Genomic DNA, 23,960 nt, shown 5'->3' on the forward strand with positions numbered 1-23,960 from the left:
TGGATTGGATTCCTTTGTGTTTTAGATTTAATAATTAGGTCTTTCTTGCTTTTACTGTGTTTTTCTTAGCTGAATGAAGAGTTTTGTCCTTAAACTGGCAACTGGGTCAACAAAAAAAAAAAAAAAAAAACCTCTCATGCAAATCTTGTTTAAAGTCCACGCAAACGCTCACCATCCCATATACAGTTTATATTTACAACCAACAAGACTCGGAGTGCTTTTGAAACCTCCTCGCCGTGAGTTACGGTTTGGACAGCCGCAGATCCGTCTCCTGGCAAAGGTCAAAACACTTCATTTGTTCAAACTCTGGAAGTCAACATACTAAATTAATTTGCTTGCCTAAATGCTTAGACAGATCCGGCGTGCTTTGCGTATTCATTATACAACAACTAGACAAGCAGCGACTTGAAGTCTCTGGTGTTTGTTTTAACATAAATTGGCCATGAGATGGTGCCAGTGACCACTCGGGTTGACTTTGCGTGCGATTTTGGAATTATGTAACGAGGCTCCCGGAGAGGAGAGCAGGTTAGAATTGAACCAGGTGCCCGAGCTAAAGACCGCACTGTTCATTCAGCCGAGGAGAAGCGAGGAGGACGAGAAGGGACGTTCTGATAAACGAGGAGGTGTGGACAGCGTTGCAAATTTCCTACTAAATGTCATCATTCTTGATAGCAAGATTCAGCATATCTGACCTGCACAATTCTGCTCCACCCAAACGTCCTTCAGCGTTTGGAAATGGATTGGTTTTGCGTGCTGAAATAATAGGGAACCAGATAAACAAGTGAACGCCATCTGTTCTTAGTTTCCTGCCATTCCTCTTTTTTTTCTTTTTTTTTTTTTTTTTAGATTCATCTAAAACGCTTTTAAAGAATTGATTCGGCTTATTTATATCTTCCTGGAAAACAAATATAATGCAGAAATTAGAGGACAAACAAAAGGCACTAGGACCCAGAGACTCATGAAAAAGGGCAAAACGGAGCTGGCAGGAGTAAAGGAATGAGCAAAACAGAGGACAGGCAGGAGTAAGAGAGTCGGGAATGCTCAGACAGGCGGATAGGATGAGGGTTAGACGAGGGAGAGATGAGGGATCAGGGTGGCTGCAGAGAGACAAAGTGACAGATCGAGATTCACGAAGCAGATAAGCAACAAGAGGAGGAGTGAAGGCATGAAAGGAGGTGGAGCCCGAGCTGCCCAGGAGCTTAAAAACCGCAGAGCGCGAAAGGGAACCTTCATAACACGGAGTGAACGTGGAGTAAACTGAAGACGCTCCTTCTGGAGGAATAAATCAGCATCACTCGAGGGCCTATGGAGCGGAAAGGAACCGAGCAAGCAGAGTCACAGAGGGACTGTAAGGTTAGTGAGAGAGCAGGGAGGAACTAAGAGAGGCGATCCCACCCACTGACCAAGTGTACCATACACCCACACACACACACACCGGCTTTATCACAGGCAGTCACGCTGTAACAGAACCGTGTAGCTGCCTAATCATCACACAAACGCATCAACGGTGCCACACATGCTGTATTTACGGAATACACACACAAGGACTCCTAATTCAGAGCTCAACCCGAGAGAGTTTAGACTGTAGCAAGAAGGCATAAAGAGTCTTGGATGACACAAGGGCAAGACTGAGCTTGGAAGAAAAAAAAAAAAAAGACTGACGTTAGGCTTTACACACCGCTCCTTGATCTCCAAAAAAAGATTTTTTCCCTTTTTTTTTTTTTTTTGTTCCCTCTCCCTTTCCTTAAAACCACCCCAGTACTATTTCTTCATGAGAAGCATCAATCCTTCAAGGAACTGAGGATCTTCCCATCAGCTGTATCCAGTTGAGGAACTGCTTCTGGAGAGAAAGGTCACTTTTTCACCTTCCCAGGAGTGGGATGGGATCCGAACACTGAGGATCCGTGAGCAATCACCGCCCTCCGACCCTGCACCATGTTGCCCTGGCATGGGCCGAAAGGGCCGCTCCTGCTCCTGGTCCTGAGCCTCCTACTCGTCACCTGCCCCGGACAGGAGAGCGTGGAGGATGTAGAACTTGACGACGAGAGCAACTCCGTGAGCACAGAGAGTCCTGTAAGTTCAGCATCCATGCCCATGTGGTGTGCACCTGTGTTAATGCACAAGGGAATGTTTTCATGTGGGGTTTTCTCTTTTTTTTGGCGGTATAATACAAGAGGTGAAAGCTGCAGTAATATTTGTATTAGACTTCTGGAAAACGTTGCCTCATACTAAACGACTGTGGTCTGTGTTATAGCCCTGACACTGTTGATGCGTGCTCTGGTGGGAATGATGTGGCAAATTCTTTAAAAAAAATCTGGTGTCCGCAGGAGACCGCGTCTTCAGATATGGAAATAGTCGACCCTCACAGGACATGGATAGCCTTCAGGGATAACTCTAATAAGGGTGGAAACAAGAAGCCCAGACAAAATAAAAGAATCTCAAAGGTAAGACTATGAACTTATGAAGGATGTATGTGCTTGTAGAAACTTTTTCACATTTTAAATCAAGAACCTTAAAAAGGTTCCCTACAACAAATTAGTAGAGTATCTATAGGACGTGAACAATCTTTGAGGAATCTTTTTAACATCACTTCCTGTTCCACTCACCAGTACATAACCCCTCTAATCTGTCTTATTTTCTCCAGCATGGCCTGCCTGGTCCTCCAGGCCCTCCCGGACCCCAGGGGCCTCCTGGTCCTCCAGGCCCGTTGATGCCCAACCAGGACGAGATATTGGAGGACCTCCAGCTAAAGCTGAAAGGTAAGGCAATGTTAATGTTTCTTAGATATAAAGGAACTGGAAACACTGCAGTGGAGTTATAGTCATCGTCTAGTGATTTCCAATCTTTAAAGTTTTAACAGCTTCAGATTCTTGCTCGTCTTACTCTGACAGGACATTATCTGATGTTATAGCCTGTTCTGATCAAGGTTCCCGGTGTTGCGTGGTCTGAGATGCTTTCCTGCTCACCATGGTTGTAAAGAGTGGTTGAGTTACTGTAGCCTTCCTGTCCGCTCAGACTCGATCAACAGGACGTTTTCACAAAGGATGTTTTTATGTAAACTCTGAAGATGTGTGTGAAAATCCCAGCTTATCAATCACCAAGAAAACCTGAGATCAGAAATTTCTCATTCTGATGTTTGATGTGAACAAAAGCTGAAGCTCTTGACCTGTGTCTGAATGATGGTATGCATTGTCCTTCTGCTATATGATTGGCTGACTGGATAATAATCAGGTGTACATGCGTGTGTATGTATTAGTGTTTCATCATACACATACACAGCGGTCTCTTAATTACACTTTCCTGAGGTAAAACATTCGGGACTCTTACACCAGTCATGTCATGTCTGAAACCCCGCCCATAATTAAAAGATTAATTTCAGGAAATGTGGGAAAATCAGACCTGAGAGATCGGCGGTGAAAACGGAACAGAGCTAAATATGGCTTTCTATCAGAGTTAGCGAATGCGCTAGGTTGTTCTTGATTGATGCAAGTCCTTATTTGATCAGAAAAACATCTCAAAACATCTCACAATCGAGTTTCCCTCGAAAAGCTGTTTTTTATACAAACAGGCCGTCGCAGCTTCCAACTCAAATCAGTAACACGTGTTTACTTACGGTCTCGTATACAGTTTATACAGCTGAAGCGGCCATGAGCAAAGATTTTGGCTCAGGGAGATGGGATGAGGCGTACTTTATTTTCCATGTAGATAGGATTGCAAGCTAGCATAGTCCGCGTAATAAAGCAAAACCAGTACCGTGACACCATTTTTGGATTGATGTGCTCGTTCTAATATATTATCATATCCATAGCAACCAGTTGAAGCTTGGATGGAAGTTGTTTTCCTTTAGGAAATGCTTCCTTGGTGTTGTAGGAAGGAGTCTCCAGTGTCAGCGCTTTGTAATAGATATTCTTAAATGTTCTGCCATGGAAAAGTCTTCAAGAATGATGAAGGTACGCTTTGGGGTTTCTTGGTAACGTGTCAAGCTGAGGGTTTTTCTTTTATTTTTTTCGATTTTAAAAGAAATGCAGATGAGATCCAGCTGTTTCCAGCTGCTCCATGGCGAGTGCCAGCTTCTCTCACCGTCGTTCCACAACAGCGAACATACTCGTAGGTTTATTAAAAGTTTTATATGTGATACTTAATAGAAATTGTAATTACTGACGAGGAATAAAACACTTCAGCATGTGCTGTTCTTGGAAAATATACTTCAGTGACTCTGTTTGTGATCACAGCCCAGTTTTATTCCTTATCCCCACACTCAGATGATAACTTGCTGCAGGACAGGAAGCTGAAATGATCCTCAACACTTTAACAGAGTGCTCCTAATTACGCCCATCGGGGTTACCCTCACTTTTACGCTCTGTTCCCGGTGTATCCATATTTCTGCAGCCGGCTCACCAGAAGATACCCATAACACTCTGTGGAGCTGCTTCAACACTTAAAGCCCTGATAAATAATTCATCCTTTTGCTCTAGGCCAAGATGCCATGAACCAGGCTGAAGGAGCCAAGTGCTGCATAATTGTGTAAAATAACTGAGGTGCATGTCTGTGCAGATATAAATCAAACAGTGGGTTTTCTAGGAAGTCAGACACTACGCTTGTAACCAGCAAACAGAGGGAAAATAAATCAATGTATAAAAACTGTAGATGGACATACGTACTACACTTATAAATAATTATGATGTAGAGTTGAAATTCATGTCATTTTATATTATTACACATATTTATTATTTATACATATTTACACACGACACTAATCCCTCATCCTTAAACGACTGTAAAGCCATACAGACATAACTCATTCATTATACATGCTGTGAAGCTAATTTTCACATTAAAGTGAGGCGAGATGCCGATCAACCAGATGAGCACACAGCTTTCCAAATCATTTATGATTTATTACACATACACACAAACACAAACACCACAAACCAGTGAAAAACGAAACCCCATACCAGTTCAAATCTAAAACCCGGCAGTGAAGGACACAGTGAGTTATATAAGGAATAAACTCTCAAACACTCCAGGCTGTGCTGCGGTCGGAAAATCATCAGTGACCATGCAGGTTTAGAGCTCTGGCACAGTGAAGCCCATTATTTCCCCATTATAGTGTTTTATTTCTCACATTTCACTGTAGTTTTAAAGACCGATCTCTCTCTCTCTCTCTCTCATATTTCTTTTTCTCTCACTTATTTCTCTCATTTCTCTTTTTCTCACTTATTTCTGTCTCTCATTTCTTTCTCCAACTTATTTCTCTCTCTCCCTCTCTCTCATTTCTCTCTCTCTCTCATTTCTCTGTCTTTTTCTCTCATTTCTCTGTCTTTTTCTCTCATTTCTCTCTCTCTCTCATTTCTCTCTCTTTTTCTCTCATTTCTCTCTCTCTCTCATTTCTGTCTTTTTCTCTCATTTCTCTCTCACTTATTTCTCTCTCATTTCTTTCTCTTATTTCTCTTTCTCCCTCGTATAGCGTATTAACTGTTACACGCGTTTTAAAGCGGTTTATATGGAGCCTGCACTCCCAGTGAAGGAGGTGTTAGGGTAGAAACGATACCAATTATGTGTATTGTGTGTAATGAGGACGTTAGATGATGGGACTCGTAGCTGCACTACTGTTAGAGCTGTTGTTCTAGAAAATGAATCAACACCCCGATCAACATCGCTTGTGTTGTTAATTGTGTTTTGCGTCACAGATCAACCCGCCTGTGTGTGAATGATGTCTGAATTATTTTTTTTCCCTGAGTTGTGTGTCACTTTCAGCATGAAGCCTAAAGTGTGTTTCATGTATTGTCGTGTGTGTGTGTGTGTGTCAGCGACGTCACATGTTTGATCGTGAGCTGGTTTGATCCTCTAATAGGTCTAGTTTTCTTGGACGTCAGTGTGACTTGGCCCTGCTGTGGAATTCCCTGGATTCCACATTGTGCGTGTGTGTGTGTGTGTGTGCGCGCGTGTGTGTGTGCGCGTGTGTGCGTGGGGATTGGGTGTTGGCAGGTAGCCAGGAAAGCAGACACAGGTCTGTTTGTGCTCTGGAGCAGTGAGCTGCAGGCTGTTCTGACAGCAATATAAAACATAAAGGCTCTTATTCACACGGCAAAAACACAGTGGCGCCGCAAACTCGAGCATGTTCAACACACACACACACACACACACACACACAACTCTCCATCCACTCATACACACTCGCACTCCAAATATTTACATCTCCCTTTCAGACACAGATTGTTTAATGACTTTATATGTAGCCAAATGTCAGTCAGATATCATTTCCAACGTTTCATATCTGGCTGTTTATCTTCGGGGTTTAGGACTTAAGAGAGCAGTAAGGGTGTGAAATGCTGACAACTCGGCTAATAACATGACTATAGCATAAACACACAATAACGCGTGAGGAGAATAAAGTTTTGGCTACGTTTTGATAGCTTTAATCCATATGATTTTGTCATTGTCATAATAATAATAATAATAATAATAATAATAATAACTGAAGTCTCCTGAGTGATGAACAGAAGAAAGAGATTGAGTAGGAACAGAAGAAGAGTGAGTTCGAATCCCAACGATCCTATAACCATCAGGACCATGCTGTCTGGGTGGGCGGGGCAAATTCTGTCTCCCCTGTCAATCACGATCCGACTGTGGTCAACTCCCTATATGTTAGTCGTCTGGCTTCATGTGTCTTAAAGGACCGCTGGCCTTCACCCTCTCGGCTGGTGGGTGGGAACTGGGCAAGACCCAATCATGTTGATGTCAGGATTAAAAATGAAGTAGGTCTACTTTTCATGGATTCATGGAATTATTACATAACCAACTCGTCATCATCATCATCGTTTATTGTGGCTGTGTCCCAAACCACATCCACAGCCAACGTAAACCATTACCACAATTATCTCACCATCATCGGTCCACTGTGGAAGCGCCCCAAACCACGAGCGGTCAGACTGTGATTTTAGCAACGGTTCACACACTAGCAACGTTCTTACTTTTCTTTAGTTTGTCTGTTGTATCTGTTATTTACTACTTTTTCTACTACGGGTCTATTCCAAACCCGCACTTCATCCACTATAACAAGTGTCTCCTCTTTTCAGCGTGCACACACAAAAGAGTGCATTATGGGTATTCTGTGTTCATTATGCTACATTGTGTGTGTGTGATGGATTGCCTTCTCTATGTTCTCTGATTAGGAGAGCCTTAGAGCAACTAGTGAACATAGTGTATAAGATGTGTATTGGAACAGGTTTGCTTTAATGTTTACCTTAATCTTTGCCTCTTGTTGTTGTTGTTGTCAGAGATGGTGGGCAGCCAGTGTGTGCTCTGTGAACAGCCCCCCCGCGTGGCCACAGCCTTCCATAGCCACCTGCACCGCAATCTGCTGGTCCAGAGACGGAGCCTGCAGGAGCTGCAGCCTTTCAGCAGCGTAAGTTCCCTGAACGCAAACCCTCAACGCGCCTAGTCTTGGCTGAACGCCGGGGCGCCTCACACATCTGGAATAAACTTCAAACAGCTTAAATGTGGATTCAGTTATGATGACGCCTGGGGGCCTTTTAACACATTTTTATCACAAACCAGAATCTAAAAGTAGTTTTATCAAAAGGGAAAGTCGGATCAATCCACGAAAACACAGAGAACCTGGCGATCACTCAGTCTGGCTCTGTGTGTGTGTTTAAGGTGTTTCATTTGATTGGAGAATTAACCGCTTGTGTGTATGCACTAGTGTTTGATCACTGTGGACTTTAACTTTTATCTTAAATTATATTATTATATTAGATTAGATTCAGCTTTGTCATTGTACAGAGTTACATGTACAGAGCCAATGAAATGCAGTTAAAATAAGTGTGGAGATGCCAGGGATTGAACCCGGGGCCTCATACATGCAATGTATGCGGTCTACCACTGACCTACATCCCCTAAATTATATATGGTAATATCAGAACATCTCCGACTGTAACCATGACGACCGCATCATCCATTTTAGCGAACTAACTAGCAGAGCTTGCTTTTTGCATCTGCAAATGGACTCAAATGTAGACAAATTCTTATTTTAAGTTTGATTCACCGTATCGTAATTCTCCTAAATTTCCAACATGAACAACATTTTTGGGTATAAATATCAATTTTTGAATAATTAAAAATATTCAGATTTTGCTTTTACTGTCACCTTGAGAATACATTTCATTAAATATGATTATGCACTTGAAGGCTTTTGAATCCAGTTTCAATGTCTTATGGATTCTATGGAAGCAAGTAAACCTTGAGCAAGATGTGAGGAAGAAAATAAGACTAGGGTAATAATTAAATAAATAAATAATAGCGTGTGTGTATAGAGTAATCGCGATATGTGCCGTAATGTACAACATACGAGAAATCTTGCCAGTCGATTTAATGTACGGCTTTAAAAACCTTTCATTTTTCTCTCTCTTTATATAACGATGCTTTCTTTTGTTTGTAACTCGGCACCGTATATTGTAAACGAGGCCCTCGCCCTCGGCGTGTTTTTCCCAGATTTAAGTAAATGAAATGAAACGAGCCGCTGGCACACAGATGAGACGAGCTGGCGATGGAAAAAAAAAAAAAAAAAAACCCCAGCTGGAATAGTTTGAGTCATTTCTCTCCTCTGCTCTTCCCACAGCCTTCAGACATGGAGCAGTTTCACCAGAGAGGACAGGGCTTCAACGCCAGCAGCGGACGCTATACCGCCCCGGTGTCCGGGTTCTACCAGCTCACGGCCAGCCTGGTGCTGGGTGAGTCCAATTTACAGAATGATGTCCACTGAAAGAAATAAGACACATCTGCAACACATGCTTTAATCATGTGCATAAGCGTTTAACCCTGAACAAAAATGATTTTTCGGTGAACGCGTGGTGCATCACGTCAAAATTCAGGGGTACATTTTAGGGGCGGGGTTAAATTACGAAACTTGTGTCTCTGAAAACTGACGTCAAGTTTCATAAGTGTTAATAAAATGAATCGAGGGTTAGGGGGCGGGGTTAACACCTACTTACGACTTAAGATTAGACAGGACGGTTAAGGGATAGGGGTGGGGTTTCTGTTCTGATTTGATCCATATGAAGAGTTACCCCAGTTAAATGTTTGGGCGGAGTCATCGTCGCTAGTATAAGTATATGGGCGGAGTTGAACATTTGTGACTTCTAATAGCTTAATTTGCATGAAGAGTTATAAAGGTTAAAAGTTATGGGTGCATTTTTCTTCCAACATGGTTCTAATAAACAGTTATGGAGGTTATGGTTTAGGGGTGGAGCTAAATTATGAAACTTGAGTCTCTGAAAACTGACCTCAAGTTTCATAACTGTTAATAATATATATTAAGGGTTAGGGGGCGGGGTTAGATATTCTGACATTACTTATGACTTAAGATTAGACCGGTTAAGGGTTAGGGGCGGGGTTTGGGAGTGGAGTTTTTCTTCCGATTTGATCCATATGAACAGTTACCACAGGTAAATGTTTGGGCGGTGTTATCCCCGCTAGTATAAGTTAACATTCATGGGCGGAGTTTAACATTTCTAATAGCTTAATTTGAATGAAAAGTTATAAAGATTAAAGGTTAGGGGTGTGTTTTTCTTCCAAAGTCTAATGAACAGTTATGGAGGTTAAGGTTTAGGGGCGGAGTTAACATGTCATTTCTAATAGCTTAATTTGAATTAACAGTAATGAAGGTTAAGGTTTAGGGGCGGAGTTAACATCTGTGACTTTTCTAATAGCTTAATTTGAATGAAGAGTTATAAAGGTTAAGGGTTAGGGGTGTGTTTTTCTTCCAACATGGTTCTAATAAACAGTTATGGAGGTTAAGGTTTAGGGGCAGAGTTAACATTTGAAACGTTTTCAGTGTTTAAGAAATCAAGTAGTACAAATTGGATTATTGTGGGGAAAAAATATTTTGAAGGCAATGAAGTACAATTACAAAAGAGCTTTTCATCGTTGCCTGTAACATACTGACATCTGTGATGATAATCCGTATGATGAACCATGTTCATGACATACCGAGAATATCTGACATTCTTCCTCCAACCACAGTTGTTGCGTCATTCTGCATGTTAAAGCCTGTGCAGACCCTGCGGTGTGGTTGCATCATTTATTTCTTCAACAGTCAAGACCAGTGTAACGGTGACAGATAAAGCTCTGAGGAACAGGGTGTGTTCTTAACACCCAGCATCCACCCACTGCAACTCATCCCTCATTACACTGTGTGTGTGTGTTCAGAATCTAGTGAGACGCAGAAAAGGACCCAGGCACGACAGAAGGACAGCGTGAAGGCCTCCATCTGTATCGAGTCTCTGTGTCAGAGCAACATGTGAGTATAAAGCCATGGTTGCGTGTTCGGGGGAGAAAAACACTTCAGCTTGTTTTCCAGGGACGCTATATGACCAAAAGTATTTGCACCCCTAACAATCCCACCCGTATATCCTTATTGAAAATCCCATTCCCTCTGTGCCGTTATAATGAGCTCCGCTCTTTCTGGGAAGGTTTTCCGCTAGATGTTGGAGCATGGCTGAGAGATCCGATACTAGTGTCGGGTGAGTGGGTCTGGGGTGTGGTCAGTGTTCATGTTCATCCCAAAGGTGTGCAGTGTGGCTGAGGAACAGGTCTCTTCATTCCAATAAAGAGAAGTTATGTTACAGGATAATCAGGGAAGAAGCACATATAAAGTGTGGTGTAGTGGTCAGGTGTCCACAAACGTTTGGCCATACACGACCATACACCAATCAGCCATAACATTATGACCACTGAGAGGTGCCGTGAATAAGCCCGATGATCTCCTCATCATGGCACCTGTTAGTGGGTGGGATATATTAGGCATCAAGTGAACATTTTATCCTCAAAGCTGATGTTAGAAGCAGGAAAAATGGGCAAGCGTAAGAGTTTGATGAAGGGCCAAATTGTGATGGCTAGACCACTGGATCAGAGCATCTCCAAAACTGCAGCTCTTGTGGGGTGTTCCCGGTCTGCAGTGGTCAGTATCTATCAAAAGTGTCCTTCAAGTCCTGTAAGTTGCGAGGTGGGGCCCATGGAGGCCCTTAAAGGATCTGTTGCTACCATCTTGGTGCCAGATACCACAGCACACCTTCAGGGATCTAGTGGAGTCCATGCTTCAATGGGTCAGGGCTGTTTTTGCAGCAAAAGGGGGAACAATATTAGGCAGGTGGTCATAATGTTATGCCTGATCAGTGTAACAGTACATCAGTTTTAACAATAAAATATGGATGAATTTTTTGGACTCTGCAGCTCAAGATTTTTTTTATTGAAAGTTTATAATCTGTTACAGCCTGCTGCAACACAAAATAGGTTTAAAATCTACACCTCTCGTATATATACTGTACAAAAGCACGTAAAACTGGAATATGCAACTGAGCTTTGTCTGGTAACAGAGACGATAATAATTACAAACCTGTTACTGACTTCATCTCTTTCATATACTTTTAATGTAATGACAGCATTCCTGATCAATCCTTGTGTCCAAGCTGGGTCTCTTCTGCTATATCTAAAAAACACTATATTGCCAAAAGTTTTGGGACGCCTGCCTTTCCATGCACATGAATGTAATATGGAGTTGTCCCGCCCTTTGCAGCTATAACAGCTTCAACTCTTCTGGGAAGGCTTTCCACAAGGTTTAGGAGTGTGTTTATGGGAATTTTTGACCGTTCCTCTAGAAGCACATTTGTGAGGTCAAGCACTGATGTTGTGATGACGAGAAGGTCTGGCTCACAGTCTCCACTCTAATTCATCCCAAAGGGATGGTCATCCCCAAACTGTTCCCACAAAGTTTGGAGCATGAAATTGTCCAAAATGTCTTGGTATGAAGCTGAAGCATTAAGAGTTCCTTTCACTGGACCCAAGGGGCCAAGTCCAACCCCTGAACTCAATGATTTGGAGGGGTGTCCCAAAACTTTTGGCAATATAGTGTACATAGTAGAGAGACATGAACAGAAAGTTAAAGAGCAGATTTTGATATACAGTTTGTCCTCCTCAATCTTGCAGTGTTCAGGATTGATGACTCTTCTAGAGCATGTTCACGTTTGACCTTGGAAAGAGAAGCAGATAAAAACATGACAAAGAACACACCTATTCGTTGAGAACTGGCAGCTGGAATGAGGAAAAGTCCCTAAAGAGAGACACACGCACACTGAAACACACTTAATCCCACTGAGGAGATGATGATGAATGTTTTTGTGATGGCGCTGCAGGTCTCTGGAGACGGTAACAGGCGTGAATCCTGCAGGAGGAGTGTTCAGCGTTCTACTGACAGGAACCTTATACCTGCAGGTAAAAATGACTAACACACACAGATTACACAGACGGTAAATACAATTGAGGGTAAAACCTCAGACACACACTCATATTATACTAGACGTACACAAATACCACATGGTATTTAACCTGATTTTGTATATAATATAGCATAAAGAGTTTTTTTAACCCTTTAAACCTCCAGGAAAAGTTGTTGAGAGACATTATGTAGTCTCATAACATTTCTTTTTACGCCGTTATATGAACATTGGTCAGATTTGGCAGGAAGGAATTAGTGCCAAGTCTATAATGAACTCAGACACTACACTGACCTGTTAGTTCCTGAAGAACTCTTGGTTGCTGCTGTAGAAAGGACATTATTCCTCTCCAGTGTCACCCAAATGAGGATGAGGTTCCCTTCTGAGCCTGGTTCCTCTCAAGGTTTCTTCCTCAGATCATCTCAGGGAGTTTCTCCTCACCACCATTGCCTCAGGCTTCTCATTAGGAATAAAATGTTAGAAATAAATAATAACTTTATCTTTTTTCTCTAATGTTTCTATAATTCTGTAAAGCTTCTTTGAGACAACGTCCATAGTTGAAAGCGCTATACAAATACAGTGAATTGAATGACTGGGTTTACTGAATTAACCTAGGTAATTAAAATATTCTGTGACAATTATATAATACCTGTATTGTGTATTATTCTAAATTTCATCACTTATCTTACTGAGATTGTATTTCCTATCAAATGTCCCATAACAAATTATTAGTTTTTACAGCAATTTACAATTTTTAACAACATCTAGTGACATACAGTCACACGACAAATTACATGACAAAGCATTAATGTGTGTGTGTGTGTGGTGCAGGCTGGAGAATACGTGTCTATTCTAATCGACAACGGAACCGGATCAGCGCTAACCGTCCTCCAAGACAGCTTATTTTCTGGGATCCTTCTAGGAGTATAACACCTCAATGACAAAACCCCCCCCACACACACAGAGTAAGATACACATACACAAACATAAAGGGGCACATAGACTTACACACACCAGTGACTTTAACAGGAACACCTGTACACCTGCTCATTCACGAGGCAGTGGATAAAATCCTGCAGGTTCAGGTGAAGAGATTCAGTTCATATTCGCTGTGGCATGGCATGGAACGTCAATGTTTTGCACATGCCGAGATGCTTTTCTGCACACTGTGGTTGTAAAGAGTCATTATATGAGTTACTATCGACTTCCTGTCAGCTCAAAACATAAAACATTTCTCTCTTAACAAGGTGTTTCACATCATTCTGTGTAAACTGTGTGAAAATACTCCAACCTGTCTATCTGACCTGACCATCATCTGCAGGATTTTCTACACTGCATGATCAGCGCCGAGTAGATAACTGCAGGAAGGTACAGCACTAGAGGTGTTCCTAATAAAGTAGACAATGAGTGTACATATACAGAGAGAGAGAGACCACTAAACCCAAACACCTAGCAGTCTTCCCAGCCCAGTTCTCTCTCTACATATTCCTTCGCTTGTAATTCAGGACTCGTATCAGCAGTAATGATTATACCGTTTCCCCACGTATCTACGCTAAGACGCTGTAGCACCTAAGAGACTTTCACCTCCACTGCGGGATAATTACACAACTACGACACATTTAATCATCTGTCCATAGAGATGTATGTATTTTTTTCCCCCCATGTGCTGTGTTTATATGCTACAGCTGTCCACTGAACAGGATAAAGAAATGATATACGTATTTATTTTGCATTTTTTGAACAAAGTGTGAATGTTAATAAAAAAAAAAACCTCGCTGAATCGTCAGACTGACGCGTCTTCATTTAAAGAAGAACAGACTAAAGCTTTATCTGAGTAACGATTAGAGCTAACTGACCAGTGTGGTGACTCCTCCTTCTCCTCTTCATCATCGAGCACCAACACACACGTTCACACACTCACCTGTTGGAGCAATTTAGCATAATCTGGTCATGGCATGCGTTTTGGAAAGTGAAGGAAACCCTGAGGAAACCCACGCAGACACGAGGACAATAAACCGTCTCCCGAGCTCAGGATCGCAGCAGGAATCCTGGAGCTGTGTTTCATCACTTCTTACACTCAACACCAAGCGGGTTTATTCACCAGACAGAGATGCTGTGCTTAAACAACACAAAAATGCTTATTAACCTTTATTACCAAGTAATAACTTATTACATATTTCGTTACAGTTTTCGTTAGCAGTCCTGTTGAGAGTTGAGTGATATGACAATATAATAAACTAAGAATTAATTAATTAAAGAATTAATTAAATAATTACCATTAAAATCCTTGTCTGGAAATATAATATAATGTAATAGATATCATGGCTGAACAAACATTTCAGAAACATCACTTTCAATTTCCTCGGAGAGAGAGAGAGGCAGACAGAGCAAGTGAGAAAGAGACAGAAAAAGTGCGAGAGAGAGAGAGACAGTCAAGGAGACATACAGAAAGAGAGAAAGAAAAAGCACAGTAGTGAGAGAAACAGAGAGAGAGAGAGAGACAGGCAGACAGACAGCAAGCAAGAGAGAACGACAGAAAATGTGCAGTAGTGTGTGTGAGAGAGACAGACAGAGACATACAGAAAGAGAGAGACAAAAATTGCAGTAGTGGGGGGGCAGATAGACAGAAAGAGAGAGACCCACTCAGAGTGTGTCTGTGGGTTTAATGTGTTTATCCTTCAGCTCCACTCGCTTAATGACGACACTTCTAGCCTCCTTAACGATCTCTGATCAGCCGCTTAACCTCCAAATCCTCAATTCCAGATTTACTTTATTCTTAGACTCTTTAATATTCCTCTCTTCTCTCTCTTCCAGAGTGCATGGCATCGTTCTTTCCGTCTCATAACACACACTGATCCCTGTCTGAACAATGGCACCTTATTAAGGATGGTAATGAACAGTTGCAGAGCCTCCATCACTTCTGGCTCGTTTAAACACTTTTACAGCATCAGAAAAGTGTTTCAGTCTGAATCTGTGCTCTGCTTTAACCAAGCCACAAGCTGTGTTCACTGCAGCCTTTTATTCCTGCAAATCACTTCCATACATACGTGTGTGCGTGTTATTTCTGAGGTTTATGTTGGTGTGATATGGACAGCGTCCTCTCAGAGAGAGACCAACAGAGAGAAAGGCAGACTGACAGAGTCAAACAGACAGAGACAGAAAGAGTGCAATGGTGAGAGAGAGAGAGAGACAGAAGAAAGAGAGAAAGGGACAGACAGAATGAACGAGAGAGAGAGTCAGACAGATAAACAGAACCAGACAGGGGAGAGAGAGACAGATAGAAAGAGACAGAGAGAGAGTGAGTGAGCCGCACAGACAGACAAAGAGACAGAGTGAGAAAGAGAGAGAGAGACAGAAAGACAGACAGATAGAGAGGCACAGATAGAGAGACAGAGCCAGAGGGAGGCAGACAGAGAGAGAGAGACAGAGAGACAGACAGAGAGAGAGAGAGACGCTCCAGTCACAGCTGGGTTCCACTGTGTAAAGAACTATTAAGTTCCTAAATGGATGTTGGCGAGGTTCTTTATGAGCTTTGATCTACACTTTTGATTTTTCACGATTATGAAGTTTAAGACTCGGTCTGGAAACACTTACCACTTTGAGTAGATTCTTTTTCTGAGGTGGCGTTATGAGGCTGTTTTCCTGATTAAACCTCCGTCCCACGTAGCCCTTGCGGTTCAGCGGAACGTTTTAGAACGTGTTTTGAATTTGCGCAACGTTTAGAAACCTTCCCACAACGTTCCTGCAACATTTCTGACTGCAGTGATGTTAACTGAATTAACCGAAACATTTCCATAACGTTAGCTTTATCTGATCGCGTAAAGGAGCGAGAGGAAACCGTTCTCTGTCATTTATGAGACGACTTGATCATGTGACTGTCGATCCATCATATTCGCACAACAATTAACCATTTGAAAGATCCAGAATGATCCATAAATTAAGACAAAAGATTTGGATAAAAGTAATAGCACAAAAATATATATATATAAAGAATAAAATAAAATGCTGAGAAGCTCAGTATAAAACATCTACATTTAAATCGCGGTCCCCACGTAACGTTTAGAAACCTTCCCACAATGTTCCTGCAACGTGTCTGACTGCAGTGATGTTAACTGAAACGTTTCCATAATGTTAGCTTTTAGCTAATAGAAAAAAGGAGTGAGAGGAAATGAATCAAGACAAATAAGACAAGGGTAAAAGTATTAAGTATATTATGTGCTGCTTTTTACCTTATGTTGTTTTTTGCCGCTGAGGATTGTGGGTAAGTTGTGAATAATCTGACCTGTGAAAACATTTAAACAAATTGATCAAAGTTGCTGATTGGCTGATTGTTCGACTCCGTATCATTTATACATAAACACTCTGAAAAAACATATGAAAAAATATAGTGTTAAGAGTTTATAGAAACATCTAGATTTCAGACACAGAGGAAGCACTGACCAGAGCTCCGAGACACGCGGCAGTGATGACCCTACACCGGCTAGTGATGAGCTTCCTGTCCAAATTAGCTTTAAAATCATTGCGAAATGTAAAGAAAGCAAAACTTCAGTGAGCAAAACACGACTCTGCTGAATGGCTGCGTTTACAGGACGAGGGAGAAATGTCCAAAACGTTTGGTTATGGTGTGATGAGCTGGAACCTGGATGGACTGAAGGGACGCTGCATGATGACCACACGGAGGAAGGGTGCCAAAATTTGTATATTCTCTTATTTTAATTAGTATTTTAGAAGTTGTGAAATAGCTTGTCATGAGGTGGATTCACTCCCAGAAAACACACACACACACACACACACACACAAATGAGGGCTTGTGGACCGTGTGCTCTAACTAAGGGATAAGAGATGAGGTCATCATGCTCAAATAGTGGCGCCTGCTGTCTGGCTCTGTGCCCCACTCTCTCAACACACACACACACACACACACACACACACACACACACACACACACACCTTCCAGGGAAATATCCGACGCTACACTCATGGTGCCTTGCCTTACGAGGGCCTTCAAATAACGTGCAGAAAGATAAATGATCCCATCATAATCATGTGGCTATTTACTTGTGATGGCTCCACTGAAAGCAAACTCTCATTAAACACACACACACACACACACACAGCTCTACCCAGCCCGTGTCTGCCAGCTTGTTTCCTGTTAATTGCACAACATGGCAGGCTTTCAGTGTAGAATAAATTATGTTTGTTTTTCAGGAGAAATGAGCGAGTTTCCACGTGCGGCATTACGACTCGCTTCTCCGCTTCGCTTCCAGCACATTCCCTAAACCCCCCCACCCTCTTCATACCCCCCCTTTCCCCCCCACAATCTGCCCCCTCTCATCTACAGCACTGCATTGTTGCCAAAACACATCATATCCATTGCAGGGCAAGATTTGAAGAAACGACCTTAAAATAACTGCGACATTAAAAATGACGGACGATGTTTGTCTTGGATTCTGGACAGGCCAAAAAAGCGACCGGTCCGCCAGCGTGACGCGAGTGAAGCGCCGTTTTACAAACACGCACTCAGAATGGGCTTTTTCAGCGAAGAGACCGAGGTGTAAACGTGTCCACGTTAGAGCAACAAAAACAGACTGGACCGAAGATTTCCAGCCCAACTACAGCTTAACAAAAATATTAATAAAACATCAACATTACATATTTATACTTTATTGTGAAGTTAGTTTGAATGGAAAATTAATAAAATATCATGTTTATAGTCAAAAATAAAAACACGCCAGTTGCATCAAAAACCAGCCCAAATTTTTTGTTCAACCCGCCCAATGCATTTTTTCCCGGGTAGACGTGACCATTAGGAGCCCAACTGGGCGAGAAACACTCCAATCTGGCAACACTGTTGCAAGCTAATGTAAGTAAAGATGCTAGCTAAAAGTCGACATCGTTCAGGTAACTAACACGGTGTGAAGATAAACAAACCGCAACAGAAAGCACACCAGGTGTGTATTAATTATACAGGAAGTGTATTAGACTTCAGGCCACGCCCCCTTCTTGACATTGATTATTAAATATTGACTATTATGTTAATTTAAATATCATATGATGTCGATTAAAATCGTCACAGTACATTTTTTCCCCCATGTTATTATTTTATTTACTTTTTTTATTTCATCTTTACAATTCAATTATTATTAATATGTTAATATTAACAGAAATATCTTTTTTCTGTGCTTTTTTTTTATTTTAATTAATTTATTTATAGAGTATAGGACAGGCAGACAGAGAGACAGACCACCACAGAGAGAAAGAAAGAGACAGACAGACAGAAAGAAAGAGAGACAGAGACAGACAGACAGACCACCAGACAGAGAGAAAGAATACAGACGGACAGAGAGAAAGAAAGAGAGAGAGACAGACAGACAGACCACCAGACAGAGAGAGACAGACAGACAGAGAGAAAGAGAGACAGAGACAGACAGACAGAGAGACAGACCACCAGACAGAGAGAAAGAGACAGACAGACAGAGAGAAAGAGAGACAGAGACAGACCACCAGACAGAGAGAAAGAAAGAGAGACAGACAGAGAGACAGACAGACAGAAAAAGAGAGACATACAGAGAGAAAGAGAGAGGTAGTCAGACAGACAGAAAGAAAGGAAAGAGAGACACAGAGAGAGACAGACAGACAGGGAAAGTCACAGCCTGGGTTTGGAAACTCAGGTGCAGTGATAACGTTCTGAAGTGTCCCACTGACCGAGTGTCTTACAGCGTGGGCCAATTCTCTGAAATCTGACTGATATTTAACAAGTACCCATAAATGGTTAAAAAGTATGATGCGCAGGACTTTATTAAATAAAAAACTATAATTGTTGGCAAGTTGCTGTGGAATAAGAAGAATAAAAGCATGCTGTTATTAGGAAAATAATCCTGGCTGTAATATTATTCATAAATTTATATCGTTTAATCCCAGTGAGACCTGGGAACGCTGGCCCATCATGACGTCCAGAGAACGTCCAGAGTATCTCCATGTCTGGGAGGATAAATGTGTTTGTTGAGAGATGTTTGAGTCAGACAGGTGATTAGGGGCCATGTGGCTCGTCTCGCCACAGATATTTCAAGATATTCTTATCTCCCTGAATCCAAACTTTCCACTCGCTCATTCTCACCTGCCTGCTGGAACTGGGTTCTAGTTTATGCTCCCACATCGCCCCCTGTCGTCCAAAATAATACAGCACCTAATTGGTCAATGCTTAAAGTGCTGTATCTGGGTTTAAATGTTTAAAGAAGCAACTTCATCTTCAACACACATCTTTTATAATGGTAGAGATATGTTTAATAATTAAGAGGAATAAACAACAATTAAAACGTCTTAAAACTACCAAAATAATAGTGACGGATATTCTGGTTCTTTTCAGTGAGTCGATTCACTTGGCTCGTTTCAGAAAATAGAATCGAATCCTTTAGTTCATTTTGTTTTGTCCAAAACCGCACACAGTATTGATCATTTCTATTCTTCACATAAGTCTTCATTGTATTTAAGGAACTGTATTTTTTTTAAACAATAACTAAAATACTAAAAGTCAGTGAGGTTTCTCATATGGAAATGTGCGAGTCGGTTCACAACGTTCACCTAAAGGACTCGGCTCAAGGAGTTGACTCATTCGCGCGCGACAAGGAAAAACACGGACACGAATTTAGCATTCAAAAATAATAATAGACGTGAACAAAGAAACAAATGAAACTGGCATTTAAAGTCACAACAGAGATTAATGTAGAATTTACAACCGATAGCTAACAAATGCTAATGTGCATTAAAGGTACCAAAGAGTTCATTAGCATTTGCTAACACTTACCAGTCCATGTACCATAAGGACGATATGAAAAAATGTTTTTCCTTCCTTCCTCTTCCGTTTTGGGCTCCATTTTAATGTTTTTAATCGAAGTTCGTGATAATAATTTGCCATTTAAACAGGCTGCCGCACTTTACAAACAAATCCCTTCAATTAATCCAAACAAACCACCTGAATGGGCCAACAATTAGCGCTTTCCAAATCACGTGATACATTTCGACGCATCTGATTGGATACAACCCGCAGAACACAGTTAACAAAACCCGGAGAGCTGCCCGGATTACCTTTAGCATTAAATAATAAAATAAAATAATTAAAGTATATTTTAATATTAAGATATTTATAATGGATTTTATAATATTGCATAATAAATAAAAATAAAAATAATATAAAATATAAAAATAATAAATAAATGTTAACTGTATCAATGAAGTTGATTTATTTGGCTTTCATTATTTACTTCTGAAAGAAAAGTAGTGCTTTTATTAATGGATGATGCACTTGTTTAATCTTTAATATACATTTTATCAGTAGTTCCATAGATTTGTTACAAAAATTTGCTGATATAAAATTTACGGTATCATGATCGTGTCATGTGATTGGCGTCTCACGTGTTAAAAAAGGTGTTTCGTTGTTTAAATTCCCCCCCCCCCCCCCAACACACACACACACACACACACACACACACAGCTTTCAAATACCAAACTAATTCCTGACGGGATTCCAGGCTCTTTTCAATGAGTCGGTTCATTTGACTCGGAGTCGACTCAATTCTGAAGTGATTTCTTGTCCCATCGTTTAAAGTTTAAGTGTTTACAATAAGCAATGTAAGGGGTAGAATATCACAATATATCCTCACAACATTTCATTAAGTGCTAATTATAAAATTATAATCAAATGTTTACAAAATGTGAAGGCACTGCCACTCAAATATTTTTTTGTTTTTTTTAATTAGTCCTATCGCCTAAACCAGCCCAGCCTTGGAGATTTTGGACACTCTCTCAGACTGTATCTGGGCACCATTTTGGGCGTTTTGGGCACTTCTAATGGAGCGGCAACTTTCACCGTATTTTTCCCGTAAAGTCTCTTTTCATAGTCCAGAAGCTGGTCCCAGAATCCTGCGTTGAGGCGAATCAAGGGTCGGCTCTGCCTCACCCAGTGGTGCGCCTGGCACAGTGTCACTCCCTTATACTTCATGAGGTAGGCCATGACCAAAGCAGGGGAACGACTCATGCCTGCTGCGCAGTGCACTAAGGTTCCACCCGCTTGGTTGTTATGAATACGGGCTGCCACTCGGTCGAAGTGCTCACTTAGACGTGCAGAGGGAAGGTCAGGTACAGCCACACGTACACACTGGACTCCTGGGTATGTCGGGCAGCTGTGGGACAGGGTGGCGTTTATGATGAGGGTGATGCCCTTACGAGTCACGAGGGCTCGATTGAGAGGGGCATCAGCTCCACTCAGGAAAAGGCTCGGGGTGATCTGGGACAGAGACATGAAGCTGGAAAGGACAAAATTTTAAGTTTACCCCAAACAGCCTGATCACCAACTTCACATTTCACTCATACTATTAAAGGGGCAGTTTGTAATTTTGCAAGTCACACTCCAGTTGTATTAAAAACATTCACCTAGCTTTCTAATCCTTTCCACCAACCACACATGTATGTCTCAAGGGCTGCCTTTTAAACATTTAAACATTAAGCATTTAACTGTGCTTAAACATTTAGCACAGTAGAACACAATAGAAATACAGAAATGTGTATATATATATATATATATATATATATATATATATATATATATATATATACACACACACACACACACAAATTCATATTCAAATTCATATCACCTATTATGGAACATATCTTAAAAGTCTGTTACAATAATATTGGTCATGTTAAAAAATAGTCTGTCAGTCATATAAGCAATTAATTTATTACTTTAATTTTTAAATAATCTCTACCAAGTAATCTAAGTGATTTTAATTGACTGACCTGGTCCCTTGTTGTGCTCGCTCTCTCTCTCTCTCTCTCTCTCGCTCTCTCTCTCTCTCTCTCTCTCTCTCTCTCTCTCTCCTGACCTGGCCTGTGTTTCTCTCCTAAAGAAATCATCTGTTGGCTCGCTGAGACCATAAAAAGGCTTGGGGAACTAGAGCCCAGTAGACAGGGAGGTTAATTTTAGAAGGTCTAAGCAGCTGTGGACGAGCCCAGAGGACCAGAGGAATCTGGCTCTACAGTAAGTGTATGGTCACTGGGAAGTGTGAACCTCCTGTCTTCATCAGCTCAATCCTTACTGTTGTTTGATTTCAAATTAGGATTAAATTTAACGAAAGTTATCCATTCATATGTTCGGCTGACCCAGAGATATGGGTTTTATCTGAATATCTGAATATTACAGCCTTTTGGTTGCCAGAAATTGCATTTTTAATCGTCAAAAGATCTGGTGTTTGTGGTTGGGACATCAAGTTTCTCAATATTACTTGAGTTATTTATTTATTTATTTGTTTGTTTAAATGAGTAATTGACTGTTACGGGGGGGGGGGGGGGGGCTTTTTTTTTCTTTCTATTTTTTGTTATTCCATCTTTATCCGCCTCACATCAGTGACCATAGCGGATCTGACGTATCGCTTCCTGTTTGGGTTCCAACGCAACAATCATGGCGGAATTAAACCGACAGCTTCAGGAATATTTAGCCCAGTCTAAAAGCGGCGCAAAGACGATATCGCAGTCGAGCTCCAGCACCACTGTGAACATCGATGAAGCCGACAGCAGTGTACCGGGCAGCTGGTTCGGTCGGTGGTCGAGTCCGTTCTCGGCTCGCGGCGCATCTTCCACAGGCCCGAGCTCGAGCAGCGGGTTTTCCTGGCCGTGGTCGGCGGAACCCGATCCCTGTCTGCCGGGCGTGAGTCGGTCTCAGAGGATGGTCGCGTTCGCGGTGTGCATCTTGTTCTCGGCGCTATGTTTCGGGCTCTCGGCTCTGTACGCGCCGCTGCTGTTGCTGAAGGCGAGGAAGTTCGCTCTGCTCTGGTCCCTCGGCTCGCTTTTCGCGCTGACCGGCGCGGCCATCCTGCGCGGTCCGAGCCGCATGATCGCCGCCCCGTCCCCGGGGGCCGTGATATACCTGTGCTCGCTGGGGGCCACGCTGTACGCGGCGTTGGGGCTCCACAGCACCATGCTCACGGCACTCGGTGCCATCGTGCAGATCGGCGCTATAGTGGGCTACGTCCTGTCTCTGGTCCCCGGTGGCAGCGCGGGGATGAGGTTCGTCGGCGGAATGGCTGCGTCGGCCATCAAAAGGACAGTGACCGGCAAAACCATGCCCATATGAACACAAACTGTGAGACAAACCTCAGGACTAAAACACTAATCCGGTGTGCAGGATGAATGCGTTTTAAAATCTTTTGGATGCTTGGTGTATTAATCTGGTGTGCAGATGACCAGTGGTTTAATCTTAGTGCTATGATGGGGCTGGTTTCTGCATTGATCTGGATTAACTGGACACTGATTCCGATTGTTCCACTGTGAAATGAGGACCAAAGGTGTACTTATGCACATCTAACTGATTTTGTAAATAAAGATTCATTGAGATGAACACTTTCCAGTGCTTATCTGGTAATGATTTGTCTGAGAATGATGAAATGGACAGCAAGATCAAACACCTCATGAATGAGGTGGACTGTTCCACAGTTTTTCCCATCCGACTGCTTGAGCAGGCCGTTTATTGATCTTCAGGAGTGTTTTCTTTATACCAGGCTTTATCTCCCACCACCTCCAGATGGTGTTTAGGACAGAATACAACATTAGGAGGCATGCTGCTTTAGGAAAACAATCAGTGAGAGGGTGAGGTGTTGTGATCTGGCCGTTCACACCCGGGTAACAGCAGTG

General features: G+C 42.0%; 3 protein-coding genes and 1 long non-coding RNA gene across 4 annotated transcripts; 2 read left to right on the forward strand and 2 right to left on the reverse strand.

Annotated features, from left to right (window-relative positions):
- The first annotated feature begins 447 nt into the window (after nt 1–447).
- si:ch1073-184j22.1 (erythroferrone) lies at nt 448–13,986 on the forward strand. Its single transcript, XM_058418711.1, has 8 exons — nt 448–2,073; nt 2,328–2,444; nt 2,645–2,759; nt 7,281–7,408; nt 8,621–8,732; nt 10,210–10,300; nt 12,192–12,270; nt 13,104–13,986. The coding sequence occupies exons 1-8, from the start codon at nt 1,936–1,938 to the stop codon at nt 13,200–13,202; spliced, it is 879 nt and encodes a 292-aa protein (XP_058274694.1). The 5' UTR covers nt 448–1,935; the 3' UTR covers nt 13,203–13,986.
- LOC131371017 (uncharacterized) lies at nt 13,919–20,431 on the reverse strand. The gene is made up of 3 exons (XR_009207490.1): nt 20,077–20,431; nt 16,502–16,554; nt 13,919–14,390 (listed from the first exon to the last, which is right to left on the reverse strand). It is a non-coding gene; the product is annotated as an uncharacterized LOC131371017 (long non-coding RNA).
- A 139-nt stretch (nt 20,432–20,570) lies between these two features.
- Nucleotides 20,571–22,552, reverse strand: si:ch1073-184j22.2 (dual specificity protein phosphatase 18). Its single transcript, XM_058418878.1, has 2 exons — nt 22,071–22,552; nt 20,571–21,574 (listed from the first exon to the last, which is right to left on the reverse strand). The coding sequence occupies exon 2, from the start codon at nt 21,568–21,570 to the stop codon at nt 21,031–21,033; it is 540 nt and encodes a 179-aa protein (XP_058274861.1). The 5' UTR covers nt 21,571–21,574; nt 22,071–22,552; the 3' UTR covers nt 20,571–21,030.
- A 138-nt stretch (nt 22,553–22,690) lies between these two features.
- Nucleotides 22,691–23,667, forward strand: sft2d3 (SFT2 domain containing 3). The gene has a single exon (XM_058418300.1). The coding sequence runs from the start codon at nt 22,732–22,734 to the stop codon at nt 23,401–23,403; it is 672 nt and encodes a 223-aa protein (XP_058274283.1). The 5' UTR covers nt 22,691–22,731; the 3' UTR covers nt 23,404–23,667.
- The last annotated feature ends 293 nt before the right edge of the window (nt 23,668–23,960 follow it).

The sequence above is a fragment of the Hemibagrus wyckioides genome, linkage group LG20 (assembly GCF_019097595.1).
Source record: "Hemibagrus wyckioides isolate EC202008001 linkage group LG20, SWU_Hwy_1.0, whole genome shotgun sequence".
In the NCBI taxonomy this organism is placed as follows: domain Eukaryota; kingdom Metazoa; phylum Chordata; class Actinopteri; order Siluriformes; family Bagridae; genus Hemibagrus; species Hemibagrus wyckioides.

Bases quoted from the DNA above. Each gene is read 5' to 3' on its own strand.
- si:ch1073-184j22.1 (XM_058418711.1), top strand. From the start codon at position 1,936: ATGTTGCCCTGGCATGGGCCGAAAGGGCCGCTCCTGCTCCTGGTCCTG. The intron at 10,301-12,191 runs GTGAGTATAAAG...ATGGCGCTGCAG, and splicing joins TCTCTGTGTCAGAGCAACAT to GTCTCTGGAGACGGTAACAG. The intron at 12,271-13,103 runs GTAAAAATGACT...TGTGTGGTGCAG, and splicing joins CAGGAACCTTATACCTGCAG to GCTGGAGAATACGTGTCTAT.
- si:ch1073-184j22.2 (XM_058418878.1), bottom strand. From the start codon at position 21,570: ATGTCTCTGTCCCAGATCACCCCGAGCCTTTTCCTGAGTGGAGCTGAT.
- sft2d3 (XM_058418300.1), top strand. From the start codon at position 22,732: ATGGCGGAATTAAACCGACAGCTTCAGGAATATTTAGCCCAGTCTAAA.